The sequence below is a fragment of the Podarcis bocagei genome, assembly GCF_964188305.1.
Source record: "Podarcis bocagei genome assembly, chromosome: 8".
NCBI classification, from domain to species: Eukaryota; Metazoa; Chordata; class Lepidosauria; order Squamata; family Lacertidae; genus Podarcis; species Podarcis bocagei.
The window spans coordinates 40,179,101-40,194,880 of NC_138133.1; the positions used below are offsets into that span (position 1 = coordinate 40,179,101).

The 15,780-nt window shown below is 41.0% G+C and overlaps 1 protein-coding gene across 4 annotated transcripts in view; it reads left to right on the plus strand.

Moving 5' to 3' along the window:
• LOC308593316 (cadherin-19-like) overlaps nucleotides 1-15,286 on the plus strand; it is a 63,389-nt gene extending 48,103 nt beyond the window's left edge. For all 4 annotated transcript variants that reach the window (XM_081205601.1, XM_081205602.1, XM_081205603.1 and 1 more), the window contains 3 exons: nucleotides 7,296-7,413; nucleotides 12,714-12,965; nucleotides 14,125-15,286. In XM_081205601.1, the coding sequence (XP_081061727.1) occupies nucleotides 7,296-7,413; nucleotides 12,714-12,965; nucleotides 14,125-14,618 (864 nt within the window). In that variant the 3' untranslated portion in view covers nucleotides 14,619-15,286. The remainder of the gene's footprint in view (nucleotides 1-7,295; nucleotides 7,414-12,713; nucleotides 12,966-14,124) is intronic.
• Nucleotides 15,287-15,780: the final 494 nt, after the last annotated feature.

Genomic DNA, 15,780 nt, shown 5'->3' on the forward strand with positions numbered 1-15,780 from the left:
AACCCCTTTAATGGGGAACCCTGGGCTTGCCGCCGTGGGGGGGGGGGGGATAGATTAAAGGATTCTGGCCAAGGCCTAAAACTGCCAAAGTTGTGACATTTTGCTATGGGGAAGGTGAAACCTGCCAATGCAGGGGAAATTCCTTCCCGGTCCTTTAACAGCAACCATCGTAAGACTGCAGCAGTGCTCGCATACCTGTAAAGAAGAAGCCAACCTGCAATAAAAGGCCTAAATGAAGGGAGGATAGGGTGGGTGAAGCTCTGGAGCCGACTGAGAGCTCCCAGGTAGGCTCCACCCTCTTTTATGCTTAAAGAGCAGATCCTACCCTTACTTGGTCCGCTCCCCTGGCTCTACTTCCCAGTCATGATTGGTTATTTGAACTAGGGTTTGCCAGGAACCTCAAGGTCCGTGACTTGGGGAGTTGGTCCAGGAGTGCTGTGCCAGATGCCAAAAGTCACATAGGATCGGGGGTACTGGGCGTGGGCACACAAAAGGCGCCCTCCGTTTGATGTGGAGAGCGATCATTATTGGAAGAACTGCTTACATCCATATGTACCTGACCGAACTTGTTTATCACCATATGTTGCAAGTTTACTAGTGAAAATGATTCAGTTCGTAAGTAACATGGATCAAGCCTTCTTCGTGGTGCCCCGGTTTTGCCAGAGCACCCTCCACTCTCTCCATTGGCTTTTACGGTTTTTGCAAAGACTTTTTTAAAAATTCAGTTTGCATTGGGATGATTTTGTAGTTGTTGCATCTAATAATGGTTTATCTGCTGCTGTATTTTACTCATTGTTAATGCTATTTCAGATATTGAACTTTTATGTACAGTATTGTATTTTTTAAAAACCCAGCTTGAAGACAGTATGCAGTGTTCACACACCCTTGGAGAGCATGAAATCCATGAAAATGGTTTTTTATTATTATTTATAAAAGCATTTATATATTACCCTCTCAAAAAATATCAGGGTGGTGCATATTAGTACACAAACCTTTAAATAAAACCCTTTAGAAGTAGTACAGAAGAATCATTAAAATGAGTGGCTACTCAATAATCCTTTTAAAAACCAACAAAAGAAAATAATAACAATAATAGTAGTGTATCCCTGCTATCTTGTGGACATTACTGTTGCTTTGCATGAAGGAAGAATAATATTTTTTGCTGAGGGTGAGATACTATGTTTACTTGTATCTTTCTGAAATAATACTGTCCTCTCTAATACATATTTATTCTGGCACAAATACCTGCAATTTGCGTATCATCTGTGAATTGACTTTGATGCAGCAATTTACTTGACCATTTACTTATTAGCTCGTAAAGTGGATGAATGTGTATTTTGCACTTTGAAACAGAGATAGCAAGGCAATACATATTTACCCAGCACTTAGCATAAAATAAAATAGTCAGCAATTACAGTCAAAGTGAAAGCTACTTACTTGACATTAGTTCTCTATAAAAGAGAGATAATGCCGCAAATGCCAGGAAAAATAACAACTTGAATATAATTCAACCATTTTAAAAAAATATAAAACTAAGGAGGCATTCTGTATAAATTAAAACAATATTGATAATCTAGATGTAGTGGATCAAGAAAAAAAGAAACAACAAGTGAAAAGTATTGGAAGATGTCACCAGAGACCAGTTGTTTTATTTACGTGCACTTCTAGACCATGGCAAATTTGATCCCTAATTGTGAAATTCCTACCTGTTTTTATGTAGGAAGATGAGAATGAAGATAATATTTTATAAAACAAGCAAGGGTCCATATGAACAAGTGGAACATGAAACAAAATGCTGCAGACTGACATGCTATTATTCAGAGCAGGGATAGATTTAGGGGAGTGTAACCAGTTTGGTCACAACCATTTTTGCCATTCCACTGTTCTTCCCCTTTTGGGGATTCCCCCTCCTACACACCTTAGTGTTTTTCTAAAGATCGCTATTGCTGTTGCTTTTCTGCAAGGTTTGGAATTTCCCCCAGACCTGCTGATACCACTCTCTTGTGTGTGGATGTTGCATCTTTGGCTATCGGAAGATCTACACATTGCAACTGGCTTTACTAAGACTTGATAGGATTTGCCAGAAGACAGCAAGCCATTTAAGGAGGGTGCTCATTTGAATATGTGAGGGGCAAATGGAGTCCTATGGCTTCGGGCCAAGCTTCCTCACCTACCCTGCCCCCAGTGTGAATGTACCTTCTGGCCATGCCCCCAGTGGCTGTGCATTTAGGTTTAGTGAGGAAAGGACCCTACAGAGATTCACACAGAAGACTCCTCCAGTTCTGAGAACCCTTAACAGCAGGCTTCCTCAAACTCAGCCCTCCATATGTTTTTGGCCTACAACTCCCATGATCCCTAGCTAGCAGGACCAGTGGTTAGGAATGATGGGAACTGTAGTCTCAAAACACCTGGAGGGACAAGTTTGAGGAAGCCTGCTTAACAGGTTCCCCAAAGGGTGTGGGAACTGTATTCATCTAAAGCATGGGTTGGCAAACTAAGCCCCGCGGGTCGGATCAGCCCAATTGCCTTCTAGATCCAGGCAGCCAGCATAGTGTGCATGCACAATGGTTTTTGTGACTCAGCCAGGCTCGGGGGTCAAAAGTGAGACGGGCGGCTGCTCAAGACAAGTCCCTTTTCTGTCTATTGCGTGCGCGCAGCAATCTTTTCTTCTGGGGTGGAGGGTGGGGAAGAGGGGAAAGGAGCCACAGTTCAGATTTCCACCATGGAGCTGCCAGTGACTGACGTCAGAAAGGGTAGTTGTGCTGGCAGGGGCTCGGAGGTGCCTCGGGAGCGACGCCCGCCAGTGTCTGTAGCGGCAGTGCTCCCCACTGGAGGAAGCAGTGAGTGCCTGGGTGGCTGCACTCCAAAACAATTATGCGCTCTGCTGAGGAGGCCGCTCATTAACTACACAGTGCAAGCCATGGAAAGGTAAATAGCCGCCGCCTCATCTTCCCTCACATGGGGAAAAGAACGTTTTAGCTTGAGCGGCACCAGCCTGACTTAGCATGGCCAATGGCTTTTCTCTTCACCCACGCATGCACACATGCTCTCCAGGGCTGACAGGAATGGCATGCTTACGTCAGCCCCCCCCCCCACCTTACGAGAGAAATAATAACTGTCAACACGAAAAATGCAAAGGAAGCAGCATGGGTGTATGAGGCGCCCCCCCCCCCAAAAAAAAATAACAATTGGGCAATGTGGGGGTTGGTCCCAATAAGGGTTTTTGGCAAAAATGTGGGTCATAATCATGGCAACATATAGTCCGGCCCTCTACAAGGTCTGAGGGACATGCTACAATAATCTGATTGGTGGAACCTCAGGGCCACAGGATGGCATCTGATAGCTGTTTGTGACACTATATTGGCAGCCATCTTGCATTCAAAGAAGTTCTTATGTGGGAGTGCTTAAAAGAGATGGATAGATCATTCTGTTTCTGATTTGTGTCAGTTTCACATGTCATGTTAATATTTCTGTCCCATTCCATTTTTGCATCCATCTGTATTAAAATACAGAAACAAACCATGAATGTATTGTTTCAGAGTATATAGGTTTCTGTGTGCATTTTGTTTGTGTTTTAACCTAAAGTATATATTCTGTACACATTTTGGTATGTTCTTTGAGCTGTGAAGTATAATGCAAAATTTGAAGTGCAAGAAAACGGCAGTTTGAGCCTGAGATGTGAATCAAGTAAAAATCTTCAAGTCAAATGAAATCCTTGAACATCACTAACCATCCTTGAAAAGAAAAATGAAGTGTGTTTGAAGCTCCCATGTAATACTAATGAAAAGGAGACAGCTCAGATGAACAGGGCTTTTTTCATTGAAAATCAGCCACTGACAAATCAGCAAAACAGACCCTGGGAGAGACAGAAGGAATAAGAAGTCAAAGCCCTCTACAGCTATTCAGCTTGACCATGCAACGATGAAGACAAGGGGCACATGCACCACACTTGCCCACAGAAACCTCCCCTGCATTTTTTTGCCTTCCAATGAGATGACATAATGCCTAAGAAGGGTTCAAGTTCCTGTTGCAGTAGTGCACAGCTTCTCTTACCAGTTTGGAAATTCATTTTGTGTGGTAGCTACTGATTTTATCTTTACCTTTGGCTCCGGTGCTGAGAAAGAAAGTGGGAAATGAAAGGTGGGGAAGTGAGAGGATCACCCACTGAAAAATGTATGTACAAGGCTGGAGAATGATTTTTTTCTCAATACGCACCAGGTTTATATACTCTTTTCTCCTTCCCTTCCAACTGGTAGAGAAGGTTAGTAGTGTTAAGGATGGAATGAGGAAGAAATTGGATTACTCATCTGAAATGAAGGCCAGATTAGCTACAAATTGTGATGGGAAAGAGATTCAGTTGAGTTTGCATTTTAACACAGACATACCTTATTTGCATTTGCGAACCAAAGCACAACTTTGAATTTTGTGATGATCTTTTCCAACCAGGAAATATGTGCAGACATACATATATACCGTGCTCAAAACAGCATATATTTCTGGAAAATATATACTGCATGATAAAATGTGCATATTAGAAATGCACACTAAAATGGTGGCAATTTTTTTATGAAGACTCCTTTTAAAAAAGAAATACATTATGCCTGGCTGCATAAATGTGGCAATCTGATCCCAAGTCTGGAAAAATATGAAACTGAAAGAAACTGTAGTTGACCATTTCCTCCATCCCCTGCCACAATAATTTCAAGGCCTACTGGTTGTATCAGGCAGACTTCAAGCTGTCAAGATTCAGATTGCTTTCAAGGTTTTTAGGAGGTAGAGCTGCTTCCTCTCAAAGGCTGACCCAAGGCACTTTTCTGCTGCCTTAGGTTGAGCATTAAAGTCCACATCCCCAAGTCAAGATGCAGAATACCCAAGGCCAGTCAAGTTATGCTGAAAGCTCTCCACCCTCTATGGCAGTACAAATATAATCATGATATCCAATGCAGCTGCCTGAAGCAGTTGCTTCACTATGTCTAATGCTAGGGCTGACCCTTCTCTAAAGCCTGGATTTTTACTCAAACCAATTTCTGTTTTAAACAATGACCAGGCAAGTTCCCCAGTTAGTAGTCTTCCCCACTGACTTGTAGATTGTTACAGTTTTCAGATTAATGAGCCTTGATATGACACAATTCTTGGCAATTAGATTTCAGCACAATCAATAAACCAACCCATGCAAGCTTTCCAAAGTAATATCCAACTATGTTACCTTTGTTTTAACATAAAACATGGAGTCATATTAGACCCTGATCCAGAAACAATTAGTGCACTCTTTTCTTTTTCTTTTTAAAGGAGATGATGGTTTAACTAGTGAACTGCTGTCTATCAGGTAGTTTCGGACCAAAGTAGAAACGATGTGAGAGATCATTAATTGTTTTAAATTTATACTCCTCTGAATCTTGTGAGACAATTCTCTAACCAAATAAATGTATTTGTCGGCAAAATTGCTTACAGAACTGTGCACAGGAAAAAATTGCATTAAACTGCTGGTGAATTTTCAAGAGGATTTTTTTTTTTAATGCAAACTGATGCAGAACACTTAACTTGAGCCTTGAAAAATGAGAAACGGAGATGATGGTTTAACTAGTGAACTGCTGTCTATCAGGTAGTTTCGGACCAAAGTAGAAACGATGTGAGAGATCATTAATTGTTTTAAATTTATACTCCTCTGAATCTTGTGAGACAATTCTCTAACCAAATAAATGTATTTGTCGGCAAAATTGCTTACAGAACTGTGCACAGGAAAAAATTGCATTAAACTGCTGGTGAATTTTCAAGAGGATTTTTTTTTTTAATGCAAACTGATGCAGAACACTTAACTTGAGCCTTGAAAAATGAGAAACTGGGTGGGGTGGATGACACTGACAGATGGTCCATTCTTAAACCACACCCACTATTGTTTCTGAAGGGGAAGAGGGAGCAAGGGGAGTTTGCCTACCCAATCTGTTCATGTGTATTCTGCCACCATGGAGTTGTATCTAATGTAAAGTTAAGTCATTACAAGGAGCTGCTGCTATTGCTTGAAGAGACAGCTGACAATTTGTAGTAGCTAGAGTTAGAGGACCTGCTGTTGCAATCCTGTTATGATTAGATCAGTAACTTAGGGTGTCATAGGTGTAATGTGAAACAGTTTGTTTTTATGTCAGGTTGATGCAGAAGCTTGCATCTCATCCTAAGGACTAAAGCAGCAGATGATAGAATCAGGCTGTTATCAATGAAAATAAACATTTAAAAATAATTTCTTTAAAAAACTCTATTAGCCCATCATTGCATTGAACTATGGTTGTGCCATAATCACAAAGTAATTTCTGTGGCTGTCTGTTGGCTTCTCTGACCCTGTACTTGGCAAGGCTGGGTTTTTAAGCCCCAATTAGCCATTAAACAGCATTTTAGAAGACTTACCCTCTTAATGAAAGAAATGAACTGGTAGTGCATTGAAATGGCAAGATAATGTGGAGCTGAAATAGCAAGATAAAAAATGTTGTCACTGATAATGTACGATTTGCCCAATGGTATCAACCGATAATGGTAACAAATATTTACTCTTAGCAAGCAGGGCAACTGTTCATTATAACAACTGCAGCATGGCTTGTTTATTTGAGGTGATGGAATCAATGATTTCTGAATGCAAAGACACTAATTTTGACTCTGTTTTCCTGCAAATGACAATCTGGTTCAATAGGTTTGGAAATTTAGGCTATTTTGTTTCTTTGAAAACACAACCAAGTGTTCCCATAATCAATCTGTTACTATCTCAAAGAATCAACAATTCAGCACATGAACTTGTCACAATCTTGCGGTCACGGCAACTATAATACATCACTTGAGTGATGCCTATGATGTTTGTGGGCTGGAAGGAAATAGGTTTTTGTATTGAAGGATGTGTTCAAATATAGAATGATATACTTTTCACCTTGGAGAACAAAGGAAGGGCAGAATACTTTATACATTATTCTTTTTTTTCCCCTTATGGAAACTTTATTTAACCTTTGCATTTTCAATTCCAGAAGCCATTTGCATTAGCCCACGACTTTAGTGCTTATCTCCTCCCAATCAATACAAAATCAAGTGGCATAATTGTAGGACATTAGAAAATCAACAAGCTCAACAGGCTTGTGTTAAGTGATGTGTATTTGCTGCTGCAGCTAATACATTTCCTGCCCTTCAGAGACAAGGCAGGGGGATTTCAACCTTACTAATTGAATGGAATGTCTTGCACGCAATTTTGTTGCATTGCTTTCAAAGGCAGCCAATAATATTTGGTGCTAAGCATATTGTTTGCCATTGTTTGCTTTTAGGTTATTCAGACCATCAGTGCAGTGGACAAAGACAATTCTATGGAGGACCATCATTTCTTCTACTATTTGAATGAGGAGGCTACAAACAGCTCTGGTTTTGCAGTCAAAGATAATCAAAGTAGGTATTGTGTGCACAGCCCTTTAAATATTTCTGCAAAGAATTAATGCTCAATTTGCCACTTTAATTATGAAACTTTCACTAGACCTCTTCAGACATTCACCTTCTCAGAAATTGTGTTCTCAGAAATTGTGGAGGGAGGAACTAGTTGTGCATACCCTGTTTGTGCTGACTGCAGCCTTAGATCTTGAATCTAAAGATGGAATTTTCATGTGTTCATTTGAATGAACTTAGAATGAACTTAGAAAGCCCTTAGAAGCCTTTATGCAGCTGGAAACCCTGAGCAATTGTGGTTCCTGTTCACACAGAAAATTCTAAACACGTTCAGCTGAATGTGCAAAGTTTCTCCCTGCTGACCTTCCCACTCAGTTGCAATAGTAAGAGCCAGTGTGGTGTAGTGGTTAAGAGCAGTAGACTTGTAATCTGGTGAACTGGGTTTGTGTCTCTGCTCCTCCACATGCAGCTGCTGGGTGACCTTGGGCCAGTCACACTTCTTTGAAGTCGCTCAGCCCCACTCACCTCACAGAGTGTTTGTTGTGGGAGGGAGGAAGGGAAAGTTAGGTGCTTTGAGACTCCTTTGGGTAGTGATAAAGTCAGATATCAAATCCAAACTCTTCTCTTCTTCTACAATCGAGGGTGGAGATTTTTTTCACATGTAGACACTGGGGTGTGGGGGCAGTGCATGTGGTCTTCTCTCCATATGTTCTGAGAACTCTTGAAAGCTAACATCTGAGCAAGTCTATTGTTCATCTTGTAAATAGTACAAATTGTGGTATATAGCTGAGAACCACTGTGGGCCACACAACGGCTTAATTTTCAGGATTTAGAATGCCAGGCTCAACTCAGAGCTCAGCTATGAACATCAATGATGTCATTCTCTTTTATTACCTCACAGGAATATTAATGAGATTAACTTGCTGTCTGTAAATTTCTTGCTGATATGGCTGGATAGTTATCCAATGAATAAAAACATACCACATACATAATTATATCCTAGTGTTTAGAACCTGGGCTGGTGTCTTCATCTAAAACGAATCTGCAGCATACTCTCACAGTTAATCATGTCAAAGTTGTCAGGAACAGTCCCTTTCAGTCATCCTGGTTTTGGTTTTACACCTGGATAATCAAGTGGTGTCTGTGCTTTGCTGTCCCTTTGGTCAGCTGAGGCTGCTGTACCAGCAGTGCACATACCTTAGGAAATTAAACCTGGTCTGTGTAATGCACTCCACATGGTATTACCTCTGTAGCTGTTGGTGAATACTAGCAAATGGGGTCACTTTGCACCAATACATCTGTACTATGTACCAGTTTGCTTACAGGCACAATTCGTAGAGATGGTGTTTACCGTTAAAGTCCTAAACAGCTTAGCCCAAGACAATTTAGGGAGCATCGCATCCCTTATTATCCTGCCCATTTCCTTTGATCAGAAGAAGTGTCTCCTCTGGTAGAGGCATAGTCAGTGAGGATACAGCCTTCTCCAGACTGGTCCCATAATATGAAAAACCAATGAAGTGTAGTTCAACACTGTCCCACCCCACACTTGCTGCTTTTTGCAAGGCATCAAAGAAAGTTTTATTCTAGCAGTCTTTTAATTTTTGAAATAGGCAACACTTTTATGATTTTTTTTAAAAAAACAACAACTGATGATGCTGTCTCTTTGAGGTTTTTAATGAAATTATAATTTTTATATGTTGCAAACTGCCCTGAGAGATGTATTTACACTAGAAGTATGGTGTATAAACACACTAAAAACACCACCACTCACATATATATATATATATATTAAAATGAATAAGGATGTTTGTGATCATTGGTTATTTCATGTGTTGAGCAGAATAACTATAGAGTGTTGGAGCCATTTCCTTTTTTAAAATGTGTTTTTACTGAGCTGTTGTAAAGCACAATACTGAAGACAGCATACTCAACAGTCAGGCACACATTCCACAAATCTTAAATACTTGTCATCAGGCCAGGAAAGCATTGCTTTAAGAATTCCGCTATGTCTGCTGTTTCTGAAACCTTTATTAGGCAGTGATCTCATGATGTCATCCCCTCCCCAATTTAGCTATTTATAATTGAGCTACAGCTAATAAGCAAAAATTAATCTGGCATGCTTGGCTTTTATCTAATTATAAGAATGCAAATAAAATAACTCATAGATCAAATAAAATATTCTATTTAAGGTGCAGGAAGTTGATAAGTTATTGCTTCCAAGATTTTTCAGTTCCTGAATTCCTCCACCAAATGTGGAAGAAATTGGGTTTGTATTTATGGCATATCTATCATTTATCTTCTGACAAATTAATTACACCTCTTTTCCATATCTTAATGATAAAATATAGTGCTGCTTTTTGCTGAATGGGACATAGATCCCCACAAGCATTTCTACTATCATATTCAGTCTCCTCTTTTTCTTACTGTGTAGCTTGAGACCATTATAAGAGTTCTGCTGGATCAGAGCAAAGGCACATCCAGTCAAACATTCTGCTCACAGGAGGCAACCATATGCTTTTAGGAAGCCTGCAAGCAGGACCTGAGTACAGCAGTGTTCTTCTCAGTTGTGATTCCTAGGAACTGATACTCAGAGGCATATTGCCTCAAACAGTGGAGACAGAACACAGCCAACATGGCCGGTAACCATTGATGGCCTCCAACTCTATGAATTTTTCTACAGTTCTATTAAAGTTGGTGGCTATCACTACCTCTTGGAGGAGCTGATGCAATGGTTTCACTATGCAACTTTCTTTTGTCTGTCTTGAATCTTCCAACATTCAGCTTCAATGGATGGCCCTGAGTTCTACTATTAGAAAAACTTCTCTTGACCTGCTTCTCCACACCATTACCTTAAGCCTTCCACACCCTGCTTGATCTTACCATCTGCAAGTCTCCTATCAAGGGTGGATATATTTGCCCCCACCCAGGGACAGAATATTTTGTCCCTAATAACATTTGTGTTTAATTCTTGCCAGCTGTAGTCACCTAAGTCTGTGTAATCTCACGGAGGTAAGTGACTATAGCCAGAGTCCTACCAGAGTCACTATTCTTGGTGTAAAAAAAAAGCTTATTAAGCACTTACTCAAATAAGCAACTATCTGGGCAGTTGTAGCAGATTGTTAGGAATTGTTGACTTCTGATTTAGAGGGGGTGGGGGAGATGACTAAGGACTAGGGTGATGCTGAATTTCATGAGGTTTCTCCTCAAGGGTCCTTCTCTGCAGCAAAAGAAACTGCATTCTGACTTAGAAAGCCTATAGAGAAGTAGCAAGGCAGATTGCAGCCTCTTTTATGCCAATAGTCCAGGGCACTGGGAGACTGCACACAGTTCAGTAGCAACATCTTCAGCTTGGTTCTGGTGGGGTTGGTGGGAATGGTAGGGTTGTTTATAGAAAGTAAGGATAGCATGAGGAGAAAGAGGAGATGTTCCTCATCTTATAGTTGTTTGTTGTTTAGTCGTGTCCGACTCTTCGTGACCCCATGGACCAGAGCACTCCAGGCACTCCTGATTTCCACTGCCTCCCACAGTTTGGTCAAACTCATGTTAGTAGCTTCGAGAACACTGGCCAACCATCTCGTTCTCTGTCATCCCCTTCTTCTTGTGCCCATCAGCTTTCCCAACATCAGGGTCTTTTCCAGGGAGTCTTCTCTTCTCATGAGGTGATCTCACAGTACTAGGAGTCAACCAATAAAATTGATTCAAAAGGAAGCACCGCTTCATACAATACATTCCCTCAGCGGCGTAGCGTGAGTTGTAAGCACCCGGGGCAACGCAAGTAATTTGCGCCCCCTAACCCGGGGCAAGGCAAGTAATTTGCGCCCCCCGCTGCCGCCCAAACGACGCCGCTTGCCCGGAGGAGGAGGGGGGCAGAGAGGCGAGGAAAATTCAACGGCCCAGCAGCTGCAGCAGCAGCGGCGGAGGCGGGGCTGTGAAGAGGGGCTGCCTGGCGCGTCCTCCGCGGCAAGGGCTGAGAGCCGCTGCCTGCCGGGCGCCTTCAGCCCGGATGCGCGCACAGCTCGTCGGTTCCGCGAGACATGCGGCTCCGCTACAGCCTGCGCCCGAGGCTCTTCGGCGACTCCGGAGGCAGCGAGCGCGCCCCCCCCCCCAGATGTTGCGCCCGGTGCGGCTGGCACCCCTGGCACCCCCCACGCTACGCCACTGCATTCCCTCTTATGTAGAGCACCGCTGGCAGATTCTTATTCCAGCAGCTCTTTCACAGATCTGCAGATATAGTGCTCTGAAATAATAAAAACCCTCAGAACAAAATCTCAAAAGCCAATTTTATCTCTTAATAATTGCTTTCTAAATATGGCAAATTGTAGGAGTAATAACTTCCCTATTATCTCTTAAACTGCCAAACACTGGTAGTATTAGAAAAGGGAAGAGCGTGCAAGGGAGAGAGCAGGTTTTTAAAATGAAGTGAAGATTTAATATTAATAAAAGCTTCTGCTTTGTATTTAGTTCTGCTAAAACACAGTTAAAGACAAAGGCACAGTTCACAATTATTTAACTTTGTTTCTTGTTCCCCCATTACACTGTTTTCATCGATAGACAGATGACATCATATGAATGACTTTTCTGTGCTGCGATGTTATGCAGCATTTGTATTGATCCCTTAGGCTGAGAAAGAATCGTAAAGGGGGGACACCAATCGAAACTAATCTGAGGGGAAAACCTAAGTTCAACAGCTGATGAAATTGCAGGAAAGGAGACCACTTAAAGGCAGCCTTCTGAGACTTAGAAGAAGAGCTATTTCAAATTCAACTAAAGTATACATTGCTCATATTGACTTTGCTAATTATTTGAATGTTCTGGCTAGGTGAATAAATCAATACAGCTAACTTTTGGAAAGTTCACTGTATTCTGAATAAGAAATTGCTTGGTTCAGATGCTGCCTGGCCCACAAAATATGTGGCCTTAGACTAACCACTGCCTCTCAGCCTCACACCACCCAGGTGCACATAATACGAGTCTACCTTATTGATTTAGTACTGCAAGGGTTGCTGAGATTATGTAGGGATGATGATGATAGCGGTGCATCTGAACTATTCAGATTTTAGCCAATGTGCAGCATAATCCTAAACACACTTATGAGGAGGCAAGCTCCACTGATCTGAGTGGGACTAAGTTGTCCCCTTAGCATCATGATTTCCAACTTTCTTCCCCCACACCTCTTTATCTGCACAAAATACGGCACATTGTTTCTCATAAATAAGATATTCTAACTGAATGTGAATTGTTGGACTTGGAAACCCATAAGCAATGTCATGAAACAAAATCATCTTTTTTGTTATTATTTTTTAAAGATAATACAGCTAGAATTATCACCACACGAGGGGGATTTCATCGTCGAGAACAGTTTATTTTTACCTTACCAATCCTAATTGCTGACAACGGAAGTCCACCCCTCACCGGCACAAACACTTTGACCGTCACTGTGTGCGATTGTGACCACGAACCTAGTCTCCAGTCATGCAGATATGGAGCAATGCTCTTCTCAATGGGCATCAGTGTACAAGCTTTAGTTGCTGTTGTAGCTTGCCTACTAATAATATTAGGTAAGAAAAACAATCCTTTCTTCATTTCATATTATGTCTTCTTGGTTCCATGGATTTGTTGCCCAGAACATGGTCTGTATTACCCAAATTAAAACCTGACAGAACTCATATATGAGTCAATGGCACCCTTTTTTTAGACAGAGGACCATACAGTGGTACCTCAGGTTTTTAATGTCTCCGTTGATGAACATTTCAGTTTTTGTATGCCGTATACCCAGAAGTAAATGATTCAGTTTTTGAACACACCTCAGAAGTTGAATGTGCCACGCAGCTTCCGCTGAGTGCAAGATCCTGAGGCCTAGCTGTTGGCTATTGAGTTTTCGGTTTTCGAACATTTCAGAAACTTCCGGAACAGATTACGTTAAAAAACCGAGGTACCACTGTATTCACTTCTGGGCAATCTCCTTAGAGCAAGATGCCAGTGGTGGACAAGGCCAGAGGCAAAAATAGCCCAGAGGAATGAATGTAACTTTTATCATTGTATAATAGGCTAGTTTCTACACACATGCACAGAAATACATCCTCACTATCCTTGTCCAGACAAGGAAGAGAGGTGATTAGAGTTAAAGAATGCATTATAGCCAGACAGCTGGTGTACAAAGTAGAACCAGTGAGGGGTGTGGGCTGATGAGATAATGCATAGCCTGGGGAGAGTTCCAAGGTCCAGATAGACGTGCCTGGAGGACTACACTTGACTCCCAGCCCTGAGTTTCCCTTACCCTAATTTTCAACACCTTCATGGTGATTATATCCTGGACGCAACCTGTGCTTTTGTATCTGTGATAGTACTCACTGGTACAGGGTGCCATCATCACTTTCCTTTGCTACGATGACAATGATTTTGTGCTGGTGCTTATAGCACTTTTATCAAGATATGAGTACCAACACCTCAATTTTTTTAAAAACTAAAAAAGCACCAGACACAAAACCCCATTTACAATAACTCATAGACCCCATTTATCTACCCCAGTTCCATACACATATATGTGCTCATAATACTACCATGCTCATGATCCACACTCTTCCTATCTCACCCATGAAACCAGAGTCTATAAAACTGGTCACACTGCAGTAGCATCAAGATTAGTAAAAATTGTGCGTGTGTGTGTATTTCTCAAGTATTTCACCAGCACCACGCTTTTATTTGTTTGCTTGGCAGTTTTTATTCTAGCAATTGTGGCCTTGAAGCAGCAGACAAAGCAATCTCTATTTCACAAGAAAGGAGGAGAAGCATTCAGAGAAAACATTGTGAAGTATGACGACGAAGGAGGTGGGGAGCAGGACACGGAGGCTTTTGATATTTCAGCCCTGAGGAACCAAACTGTCCTCAGAGAACACAAACCTCGAAGAAATATCACAACACAGATCCAGAGCCTTTACAGGCAATCTCTGCAGGTTGGCCCCGAGAGTGCTGTTTTCCGGGAATTCATTACAATGAAGTTAGAAGAAGCCAACTCTGATCCCGATGTTCCCCCTTATGATTCCCTTCAGATATATGCTTTTGAAGGTACTGGGTCAGTGGCTGGATCGCTTAGCTCCCTGGGATCAAGTTCTTCTGAACAGGATGAAAGTTATGACTATGTTCCTGAACTGGGATCTCGCTTCAAGTATGTAAGAAACCCCTGGGGCTCTGCAAAGAGGGCAAAGCCATAGGCACTGCTAATTGTGACATTATGGGAAAGTCCAGCAGACATGACTGTGGCAATAGTTACAAAAGACTGCAACTCTCCTATTGTATCAGAGAAAGTTGGAAATATCAACACAGATGGCAAAGCCAAGCCGTTTTGAAATACAGCACAAGTCTTATTATTTAAATTGTATTTTTGGCATATGGTTGTTAGAAATATATTTGTGTACTGGCAGCATCTTGCAGAAACGATGCTAGAATAAAGGCTACCCACCTTCCCTTCAAAAATGGAAGATTCTGATATAAGCAAATTGTGAGTTGGTGCACCTGTTGTTGAGACATTATTTTCTGTGCACAGGGATATTGCATTTGAAAAGACATCCTTGCTTAAAATGATCATCTCAGATTATCAGTATGTGCTATTTTTTCCTTTTAAAAAATAGACATTCAACATTACAAGTACAGAAAAACTTAATTTTCTTTCCGTATTCTGTGCAGTTTAAGCTTTTCAGCTATTTACAAAGTTCTGCTGGCTACAATTTAATAATCACAATCAAAAATTTATATGTATTTCATACAGTATGGAATTTTGTACAGTTTATAGTGAATACAGAAACACCTGAAATCTTGGAGAGAAAGAAAAAAACCAATGTGTTTCGCTGCCAATTCTAGAATTATCTAGAGAAATCTGAAACTCGGTTGTGACAGACATTTTATTTTTCACATTTCTCTCTCTCTGATACTTTCACCCACATTTCCTCAGACAAATTAATAGGTGCACATAATTTGTGATTTGTCTTTGTTGTGGCTGTACATATACTTTACTCTCAGCAAAAGTATTTATTTTGAAATAGCAAATTGAAATAAATCTAATTTATCTGCATTAAAACATAGATCTCATAATTAAGTGTGACTTCTTGTTAAACTCCTAATTAATTTTCTCACTGGCAGAACCTGAAAAAGTAAAAATATAGCAGATTCAAGTGTGAATCAATATTCAACTTAACTATGGTAATCAAGCATGTTGCAAAAAACCAAATACTATTCACATCTGGGCATTTTCCCTTTTTATTAAGAGCTTAAAAAATGACTGATTTCCCAGCACAGATTTATTTTTTTTATTATGGAATATAAAATTAGCTGCAGCACTCAATTTTATTGTCACAGTATTAAAGATCTTTAAAATGC